This window comes from Anopheles nili, chromosome 3 (assembly GCF_943737925.1).
Source record: "Anopheles nili chromosome 3, idAnoNiliSN_F5_01, whole genome shotgun sequence".
In the NCBI taxonomy this organism is placed as follows: Eukaryota; Metazoa; Arthropoda; class Insecta; order Diptera; family Culicidae; genus Anopheles; species Anopheles nili.
In genome coordinates this window covers 568,440-578,537 of record NC_071292.1, presented here as the reverse complement: position 1 = coordinate 578,537, position 10,098 = coordinate 568,440, and the positions used below count along the sequence as shown (strand labels likewise).

At 46.6% G+C, this 10,098-nt stretch overlaps 2 protein-coding genes across 2 annotated transcripts; one reads left to right on the top strand and one right to left on the bottom strand.

Moving 5' to 3' along the window:
* Nucleotides 1-2,036: 2,036 nt before the first annotated feature.
* Nucleotides 2,037-5,274, top strand: LOC128723457 (transmembrane protein 87A). The gene is made up of 9 exons (XM_053817202.1): nt 2,037-2,226; nt 2,389-2,449; nt 2,569-2,678; nt 2,748-2,921; nt 3,008-3,208; nt 3,279-3,562; nt 3,625-3,843; nt 3,920-4,191; nt 4,270-5,274. The coding sequence occupies exons 1-9, from the start codon at nt 2,116-2,118 to the stop codon at nt 4,488-4,490; spliced, it is 1,653 nt and encodes a 550-aa protein (XP_053673177.1). The 5' UTR covers nt 2,037-2,115; the 3' UTR covers nt 4,491-5,274.
* A 632-nt stretch (nt 5,275-5,906) lies between these two features.
* Nucleotides 5,907-8,546, bottom strand: LOC128727642 (uncharacterized). The gene is made up of 6 exons (XM_053821572.1): nt 8,468-8,546; nt 7,728-7,936; nt 7,500-7,635; nt 7,168-7,433; nt 6,952-7,087; nt 5,907-6,871 (listed from the first exon to the last, which is right to left on the bottom strand). The coding sequence occupies exons 1-6, from the start codon at nt 8,544-8,546 to the stop codon at nt 6,759-6,761; spliced, it is 939 nt and encodes a 312-aa protein (XP_053677547.1). The 3' UTR covers nt 5,907-6,758.
* Nucleotides 8,547-10,098: the final 1,552 nt, after the last annotated feature.

Below are 10,098 nucleotides of genomic sequence, written 5' to 3'. Positions count from 1 at the left end.
TGCGAAGGACGAAGCGGTCGGCGAGATCACGTGGTCCTTGGGGATTCGGCAGGAGCAAGGCAAAGATCTCATATATGTGTGTACATGTGTACATGCTTGTTCTGATCGATCACGGCTTGCTACGTGTCGGAGCGAGCTGAACGGTGTAACGATGTAAAGCCACTGCATCATAGGCGGCGAGCCCCGGAAAGCGAGTTACACTGACATGCACACATACATAAACACACACTCACATACACACACACACACACCCAACTATTCTTGTAACGTGAAGATGTAAAAAACCGTTTTTGTGGGTAGTGTGTAGCGGAAATCAAACGACGTTTAGTGTTACTAGAGCTGGCTGGAACCCCGGTAACGAGAACTCCCTCTCATGCGTAACCTTTTACACAAGATTCTTCGGTTGTAGTGGACTTCTTGGCGAAAGTATTGCAGCTCGCAGGATCATATTTAGACTTGTAAAAAAGCGAGAGAAAATGAAACAGGCCACGACTGGTAGACAAACCCGAACTAGGATGCCCCTACTTTCGATGACATTCGTATAAGATAAGCGAAACGGTAGGGGGAAGATGAAAATTATGAACAAAAAAAAACAGGCGGTGAATTCTCACACGTTAGGATCAGAAACATTTTATAAGCGACTATCGTATGTCTTTGTGTTTAAATAAAGCAGAAGCTGATGGCAGGAGCAGTACCGGGCTACATTGTAGCCCGGCAGCGCAGTGTACAAAGGAAAATACGATTAGCTGAGGTAACAGCAACAATATTCGTGGTTTTAGTTTGCATTTAATCGATAATAGGTGAAGCCCGGACACTTATTTTTTAGCCATCTTGATTATTTATTTTCGAAATTTTATTTATGGTTTTTAGAAGATCCCTTGCCCCCTAATTGAGACATTGTTAGATTGTTCGCAACGAATTAATTTGCTTCTAAATTATCGAGCAAGCTTATTGTTATGATCTAGGTTTAAATAATTGTATTTCAATACACAAAATATGAAATGTGCTATGTGCTACAAAACATAAAATAAACCTGTATCAATTAGTATCGCGGAGGTCCTGTGTATATGTGAAATGCGGTAAGTGCTTACGTAAACTTAACATCACTCATGCTTTCTTTGCTTTTTGGCTGGTGGGCATTTCCTCCCATCAACCGCACGGATTGCACCTTATCCCGGGTGAGCTCGGTTAGTGTATCTATGGTATTCTGCTGGAATAGCAGAGGACCACTGCAGGAATCTAATCCTGACTCCAAGGACTCTACCGATTTCCAGGACTCGTTGTTCAGCCTGTTCGCTTTCTTAGGTCTCCTGTCCTTCTGGATTCGGTGATCTGCGCTGTGACACCCTATGTAGACTCATTCGTTTGGCACATCTTGGTTCGATAATACAGATGAGAGTGGGAGGGGGTTACTAGATGGGACAATTTAAGGGTACAAAGGGTAAAGGGTGGTAGGGTATCAGATGACCAAGCCATTTGCCGAAGTAAACCGATGGATTACCATTAGGTAGCTCCTGCCTTTTTCCGTCTGCAGGTCACGAATAGCGACCTCCGGGAGTCGTGGAATAACCTCCATTACGTTCAATTAAGCTGGCTTTGCGGCGTCATACTACACGCATGCCCATAGAAGATAAATGCCCTGTATAACTTTTAAAAAGGAAATAATGTTCTTATTCTAATTAGCTCCTTGACATATAAGATGTGTTGAGTTTGACAATCGAAGAAAAAATTCAATATTTAGAGTGAATAGTTCAAAAAGGACATTTTTAAGGACCTAGAATGTAAATTGCCAACGGCTGCATGAAAATGTAGTTTCAAGCTAATGATATTCGAGCAGCGCTGAAAGGCTTTTTGCTGAACTGTCAACATACGGAGGCCTTTTGAATCGTTGCAGATATATGTCATTCAATATGTTGAAAAGTGTAAACAAAGCTGCCAACCAACTAAGATTCTGCGAGAATATGTATTATTAACCATACTTCTTAGTAAAAATTGATATTGCTCAGTATTTTCATAAAAATACGGTTTGCGGATAGCTCACACCCGGATAGAATTCCGGGAAAAAGTGTATCTTCTCTCAAGCCAAAACTAGCGAAATAATTCTGGCATCGAAAAATGAATGAATTTAAAGTACCAAATTACTGGCGAATATTACTAGTATTCTTGTGTCTAAATATTGTGTCAGCATTTCCCGAACAAGGAAAATGGGATTTCGTGCTAACCAAGGTGAGTGGTTCGCCTCGTTTAACGATTTTTCAGCTTACTCATAATTGTAAAATTTTTGTTCCGGAATGGCGGTATGTGGGAGAGGCAATGGCTTGATAGGAGGAGACAGAACGTTACGATGGGGTTACAAAAACACATACTCAATGCTTGTTATCTTTACAGCGGAACACGTATATACCTATTCCGAAGTCACTGTATGAGGGATTTAGCATTTACGTGCAGGGTAAGTGAACCACGTTGCACTCATGCCAAATACCGGCCGTACTACCGGCATCTGGTTTGAAGCTCTATCAGTGGGTGTTATTTTGCATCGATTTATGTTCTACATTTGTGCAATTTTAGTTACTTGTGAGCCATCTCAAACTAACATACAGGGGAGCAATCCAGAAGTCAAAGTGAACATTTCCTGGAGCCTACGGGAGTTAAAATGCTGGCAGGAGTACGTAAGCTACGTGAGTAACCATGGACACGCGCATTGTTTGTCGTTACTGTGTGATGATGTTCGATTTTGCATTTTCTAGTCCTACCTACTGCAAGATGAGCGATTCCCGGTTAGGAACAACGTAACACAAATTGACTCGGCGGTATATCCGAATGTGTGCAGCAATGATCGTCACATTGTGATACCGGAAACAAAGCTTGCAGAGCCCAACAATCCGCTCCCTGCCGCTCCTTCAAGAAGAAGCGTTGGAACGGTAAGCAGAAGTAACCCAAGTGCTTCTAAAGAACTAATCGATGTGAGAAAACAAATCAGTTGTTTTAATTCGTTTTCAATTTTCAGTTGAACAGTGAACAACGTCCGGTCTTTACCTTGACCAAGGATGGGCTCTACATCTTTGTGCTTCGCATTGAGCCAGGAAACAGGATCGGAGCGCGCGCAAACAACGACATCGACATGCTGGGCGATTACAGCGCAAATGTGCACGTCGAAATACGACGCTCCAATGCGTACTTGTCCGCCGTGGATTGGCCGTTGTTGCCGGTGAGTGGCTCTTGTGGTGCGTGATGGCTGTAGCCCACATACGCTAATGCTACGTTTTTTAACCTTCTAGTTCTATGGAGTCATGTGCCTAGTGTACGTTTTGCTAGGTATCGTATGGCTGACCGTTTCGTTCTTGCAATGGAGGGATCTGCTCCGTATTCAGTTCTGGATAGGCGGTGTGATCCTGCTGGGAATGTTGGAGAAGGCGATGTTTTACGGCGAATATCAAAGCATCAATTCCACCGGCGTGTCCGTGAAAGGCATGGTACTGCTAGCGGAGTGGGTTTCCTGCGGCAAAAGAACGCTGGCACGAATGTTGGTGATCATCGTCTCGCTGGGCTTCGGTATCGTAAAGTAGGTAGTAATAACTTCCCCGTTTACGAAGCCGATCTACGACCGCACGCTTCACTTTTCAGACCTCGGCTGGGACCCATGCTGCACCGCGTGGTCGTAACGGGAGCGCTCTACTTGGTGTTGGCTTGTGTGGAGAGCTTTTTACGCATAATGCACACGAAGAATGACCACAGCAAACAAATTCTCGTCGCCAGCATACCGCTAGCACTGCTGGATTCGGCCATTTGCTGGTGGATATTTACATCTTTGGTTCAAACTACGCGTACCTTGCGGCTGCGGAGGTGAGCAGGACACTAGCACTAGCGATGGTGACGATTATCACCAACAATTCATGTATTAACCATTTGTTGTTTCCAGAAACATGGTGAAGTTGTCGCTGTACAGACATTTTACCAACACGCTCATTTTCGCCGTTCTCGCGTCGATAGTATTCATGCTGTACTCTATTAAAGTACACCGTTACGCAGAATGTTTGACGGACTGGAAAGACTTATGGGTGGACGACGCGTTCTGGCACGTGCTGTTCTCTACGCTGCTCCTCGTAATCATGATTCTGTGGCGACCAACTAACAATAACCAGCGATACGCATTCACCCCACTACTCGATAATCCTGAAGATGAAGACGACGGTATGGCGCACCTTTCCCAATCGTAAAGGAATCACTTTTAATTGCGGGGTGTTTTTCTTGTTGATTTCCTTTCAGTAGAAGAAGAAGAGCAGTTTGTGTCGGATGCGTATGGCGTTAAAATGCGAGGTGGCCGAAGCAGCTCCCCGAAACCAAATGCTAAGAGCGTTACCACGGACGAGGAAAACTTAAAATGGGTTGAAGATAATATCCCGGCGGCCATCGCTGACGCGGCCCTTCCCGTGCTGGATTCGGACGAGGAAATCATCAACACAAAGTTTGAAGTCTCCAAAATGCAGTAGACGTGTTGCCGCTGCCCCAAAATCCTATGTTATATAGTGAACTAATATATAAGCTAGCTTGCCAACGTGTCGCCTGTTCCGGCGATACTTGTCAACGATATCGATTCCAATCGCTTGCACCGGGGGACGTCGGTGGGCAAAATGCATGAGGGCTGTTGTGGATTCTGGGAGTGTGCCTCATGAAATGCGTAAAAGTTCAAACGGCTGATGGTGATACTATTTCGAACGGCACTAGTCAAACTTTATATTTAACAACAGATTGACGGTTGCCATCCCTGATGCATGCGGAAAGGCCCCGTCCTAAAGGCGTGTTTTTTGCAAGACGACTATGGTATTCGAAGATATGCAGGAACATTAAGTTATTATGTGATTCGCGTTTTTTTAATTTGTAGCCTGTAATTATATGAGTTATTTTTGTGGCCACCTCTGTCCAAGGGCTGGTTTTGCCTAGTTTGCACCCCCACGTCCGGATGAGTTTCAACGAGTGTGTAATTTTCCTTCTGGACGCGTATTTCCAATTCGTAGATGCTAGATTTCTTCCATACGTTGAATTCAAGGACGGCAACAATCGTTCGTTCGGCTAGGGCTAGACGCGAACAATCGCGAATAGAGTGCAAGATGCATTATTAGAATGGTTCGCGGGACACTAAGACTTTTGAGACTAGCGTGGGGACAGTTCGTTGGTTGGCATAAAAATACACGCTTGGTTAAAAGCGTCAGGAGGAGATAATGACATACAGTCCTAAATTAAGATAGTCCAATATAAGATACGTAAACTTTAATGGTCTCGAACTCCACATCCAAACATGTGTTTATACTCTTCTACATCCGAAAAGCGCTTCCTTTTAATGCCGCATGTATTAATTTTCTGCCAAAAACACCCACACGCAGCGTGGATTGCATTCGCGCCACCTGGCAGCCGCATCGAGTCGCGACGCTCGAAAAAGCCTGTTTTCGAAAGGCAAACTGCGATCGAAAATACCGAGATTTGTAACAGGAGCGCATGTTATGCAGCAGGTCGAACCAATCGCTTCCCATCCGATGCGTGCGCTAGAGCGAAGCAGCTATCGGTGATTGATAATGCTTCATCGTCAATAGGCGGTCGAAGAGAGAACGCGCTAACTCGCAGCTGCTCAACGAACGGGACCCACCGAACACATGGGGGCGAAAGAGATGGAACTATACTAGCTCCACGGCGATCGAACGGGTTCCTCCCGGTAGCATGTTCTCCTAGTACAAAAGCTGGTAATTTTGTGACGAGTCGGGATGCGACTTTTTCTCGCTTGACGCCGTTTTTGCTAATGGCGACGGACGACGCCGACGATTCGGATGCTTTCGCGCGGATTGCACGTTTCTTTCAAACAAGCGACAAACGAACCACGTGTGATATTGTTTTGTATAATTCAATCGTTAATTTTGTCATTTTGAGAGATGGCATGCAACGTATAAGACAAAATATACACGTAGGACTATATCAATGTACAACGAATGTAGATAGCGTTAAAAAAGTGACTCTGCCACGGTTGTTTTACAAAATTTCCTATTTGTACAGTCAATGATTGATAAGAGTTCAAAGTGATAAAGTTACCTTGCGACCAGTGTTTTATTCTCTCCCAGTGCCGGCCGATATGACCGTGAAAACCACCGTGAGAACATATTCCGGGTTTGCTGTCGTGGCACACGGTTCTTACGTCTAACGCTCATAAATATATTTGGTTTGCGATCGCATTCGATCCAATGGCATTTACCTTTGTGCTAGTAGCTCCTACGTAGAAGTTTTAGCCTCGACTTATAACCTGCATGCAGAATCAATCTTAAGTTGATCTAACTTTTGGCTCTTCCCTCAACCCTTGCCAAACGAGCCCTTGCGAAACTTGGGCGCATACGAAACGTGTGGGCGGTTGAAAGAGATTGGGTTTTCTTGGGGTGAACAAGAATGCCTGAAATTAGTGGCCCATATGTACAACAACGGTCTCCTTCGAAAAAAGTCTGCTCATGTGCGTCTCGATATGTCGGGATCGTACGTAACTAGGATAACGAGCTCATAAGAGTCTTAAGTTGCCTAGGATTCTATAAGGAACTGCTGCAACTACGCGACCACTGCCTGGCTGCGGCCAAGACTATATGCCGTCCTTAGTATCAGCACACTTAACATCTAACATGTGGTTCCAGCTCCATAAGCTCTATGCATTTTCTGCAACTCTAATCCGGGAATACAACAACTTTCACTCAACGGGGCTGCAGCATGGCCGGGTATCATAGGTACAGTTAACTTGCAATCAGGGCTCGAAGGATACCATTTTGCAGGGCACATAACAGCACGATGAAGGTCAAGAACGGTGAATGGCAAAACTGGCAGGTTACACTGGCTCCGTTATCGGCTGGAATTGGAGGGAAAAATAGCAACCCAAAGACACCGTTAGCAAGGTTAAAAAATGAACGATTGCAATGTTGCACATACCTTGCACTCGATCAGCTCGCGATGTTGACGAGAGTCCAGATTTTCGCGACTCCAGAATAGGGGCCTTTTGGGGCTTGTCGCTTTCCACGCTCTCCTCGTTGCTTTTCCCGTACACCGTCGAGATGGTGGCCAGGCACTGGCGATGATAGCGAGAAGACAGAAAGAATAGAAATTAGCACTCCATTGCCGACGATAGAGATTCGGAGGCACGCTTACCTTTAATTTCAGGTCACCTCGGCGGAAATGTTTTGGTTTGACTCGAAACTCCAACCCCAGGATGGAGGTCTCGAGATAATCCGGCGTCAGGGAAACGATCGTCGGGTACGAATGTATGTACGTGGGGTCAACCAGCTCACTGTTGATGTACCACGTCAGTTGGGCGGCCGGTTTCGAGCGACCCGAGGTGCAATTGATCTTCACGTGGTCGCCAATCTGATAACGAGGCTTTGCTCCTGTAATGACGGGATCCGCGTCGGGTAACACTGCGTCAAGTGGACGTTAGTACTGCAAGAAGTCCTTGTCGAAAGGGGCAGCTTTCAATTACTTACCTACAACCGTCATTTCACCGTGATCGTCAACCGTTTGGAAGGAGGGCGCCTCGGCAGATACCTCACAGCGGTATTTGCCACTGGACGATAGGCCTATGGTTTCTAGCACCACGTGGCTGTTGGTGGAATTTCGGACCTGTTTCACGAAAGCATGTATATATTACGAATTAAGGACCAGCCATGTCAAAGTAAATGGAAGTTGAAGAGGTTAGCTTGGAAAGTACATACGTTGACGGAGATTCCTTCTACCCGAAAGGTCTGCACAGGAGGGTCATCACGGGGCACATAGCGGTAGAACTCGTTGCCGTCTTTGTACCACTTCACAGAATATAATGCCTCACCCTCCATCTCGTAGTGGCACTCGAGGCTCACGGTGTGATCCTTAATCGCGTGCCGGGGAACTCGCACCTCGGTTAACTTAATGGCCAGAGAGTAGTCTTGAATGGAAGGGAAAGACAAAAAACGTAATGCGTCAGGATATCTCGAGCAAATGCGATTGATCCGCAATGCTTCAGCAAATACAACGCTCTTGCTAAGACCTTCACGGGGTAAATCATAGCAGGTTGTGATAGCATTTTCCACGAAAGTTTTCCATAGCCTGCAGGGTGTTTGAGAGGTGAAAGTTTCGACATCTTTCAACAGCAGCTCGTATCTGATGGTGAAAACAGAATTCCGCTTATTCAAGCAACTTTGTCTTGACAAGCAAAGTGATTGATTATTACGGATCGTGATTAGCCATCAGAGGTCCTGTTATGAAAAGTCTGGTAGAGCTAATTGTAATCTTCTATAGTGCTCTAAATAACGTACATTCTACACAACATCGTTGCAGAAGAAACCGGTTCTATGTGTGTATTTCTTTTCTGAGGGAATGTTTCGATTCTAGGTTGTTAGCAAAGAAACGTAGGAAAAGTACAGGATTGTGGCAGCTGTTTGAAACACCACTTATACAACAGATGGCATCGGCTCACCTCGAACGAACGAAAGCAGAATTGAAACCCACAGAATCAACATCTCATGTTTTCTGCAGCCGATAGCGACATGAACCATTGGAAGAGTAATCCAGCGAATGAGTGATTGTTGCACAAACATAGACAACACTACGTGCGACCGTGGATCATCGATAATCGGTCGGTTATCACATTATCCTTCGAAGATCCACTCGCAGTCGACAGGAGGCCAAACGACACTGCGAATGATCCATCGTTTCTCGAACTAATGCAGCGCAGCGTGAAGCCACCAGATCATTTTCCGGCAACTCAACTCCGCTGGCAGTTTGATAAGCACTTGCACTCTTGCACTGGCGGTCCTTTCAGTCCTTACTCGTCTGGCCGCGATAATCCGTGTGGATGGTTTCGTGTTCAACTCGCTTTTCCTCGTCACAAAGTAGAAAGAAAAAACGCCCGGCGAGGGGTTTATCTTCACACGGTGGCGCAACTAATGTGTCGAAGCCCACTTCATTTCGGTCGGTAATTAAAACACAGCTCGTAACGAACTTCCGCCCGAGTCACACCACATCATCGAGACATCTGATACGTGTGGCCGTGCGAAGCGAAGTCAGACCCGCGCCGGAACCGCACAACCGTTCAGGGTGTACGCACGCAACCACACTTCGGACTGGAGTGAGAGCGTGGTTCTCGCTTGTTCTCGCGCTCGATCTGGCCGCGTCCTCGCCAGGAACACCCCCGTACAATGCTCACACCGTGGCTCAGTGGGTGTAGGGCACGTTCGTCGGAAGGGGTGTTGGAAAAACACGGACGTCCTCGCTTTCGTTCGCTCTCACGACGCTCTCGAGAACCGAAGTGAAACACAGGCGCGTTAGCTAGCGTTGGCCAAGGACTGCGACCCTTCGGCTTCGTGGGGAGATCCCATCGATGAGCTTGCCTTGGTGGCGGTCAAGCCATCGGCCGAGGGTCTCTCTGGTGGCTCCTAACGCGCGGTGCACTTATCGAAAGGGCCGGGAAATGCATCACGTTTTTCTTCTCCCTTTTCCCACAGCTCGCATTGGGAATCGCATTGGGCTTCGCATTGGAATTAATTATGTATTTTCGGCACCCATTCTCGAATGCAGCTCGCCCGCCGGTGTCGGGTACGGCACGGTGGAAGCATGCGCGCCTCATAACGACGGATTGTTTTGTGTGGCGCCACCTGGTGGCGAGGATTCGCGGCGTTCCGTCCACACGGGGTTAGCTTGCAGTTTGAAATTAGCAGCAAAAATACACCAAACCATCAGCCCCGTGCGCGGTTAGTCATTCACTCTGGGGACGAGCTGGAGTTGGATTGGAAAAGAATAATTTATTACTCACCCTTCGTTCAGTCGCTGTTTGCCTGGTTCTGTTCTCGACTCGCGGATGCATTTTTTTTGTTCCACGCGCGACATTGTGTGGGAGACTGTGTGTTTTGGACTGTGGTAGAGAACGAAAAAAAAAACCGATCCATTTATGGATCTACAGCGGGATTGCTTGCTTTCCGCGGTTTCACCCGGTTCCGTTGGGTTCCACTTGGTTCCTGGAAGAATATATGCTCCTCCACAAGGCTGGGAGAGCGACCCCTGCGAGCACATGAGAAGCGCAAACAATCGATTAGGCACGCAATATGTGCG

What these genes read in the sequence shown, in the direction of transcription:
- LOC128723457 (XM_053817202.1), top strand. Translation starts at nt 2,116, where the DNA reads ATGAATGAATTTAAAGTACCAAATTACTGGCGAATATTACTAGTATTC. An exon ending in GGGATTTCGTGCTAACCAAG is followed by an intron (nt 2,227 to 2,388) that starts GTGAGTGGTTCG and finishes TTATCTTTACAG; the next exon opens with CGGAACACGTATATACCTAT. An exon ending in CGTACCTTGCGGCTGCGGAG is followed by an intron (nt 3,844 to 3,919) that starts GTGAGCAGGACA and finishes TGTTGTTTCCAG; the next exon opens with AAACATGGTGAAGTTGTCGC.
- LOC128727642 (XM_053821572.1), bottom strand. Translation starts at nt 8,546, where the DNA reads ATGGTTCATGTCGCTATCGGCTGCAGAAAACATGAGATGTTGATTCTG. An exon ending in TAGAAGGAATCTCCGTCAAC is followed by an intron (nt 7,636 to 7,727) that starts GTATGTACTTTC and finishes TTCGTGAAACAG; the next exon opens with GTCCGAAATTCCACCAACAG. An exon ending in CGGTGAAATGACGGTTGTAG is followed by an intron (nt 7,434 to 7,499) that starts GTAAGTAATTGA and finishes CACTTGACGCAG; the next exon opens with TGTTACCCGACGCGGATCCC.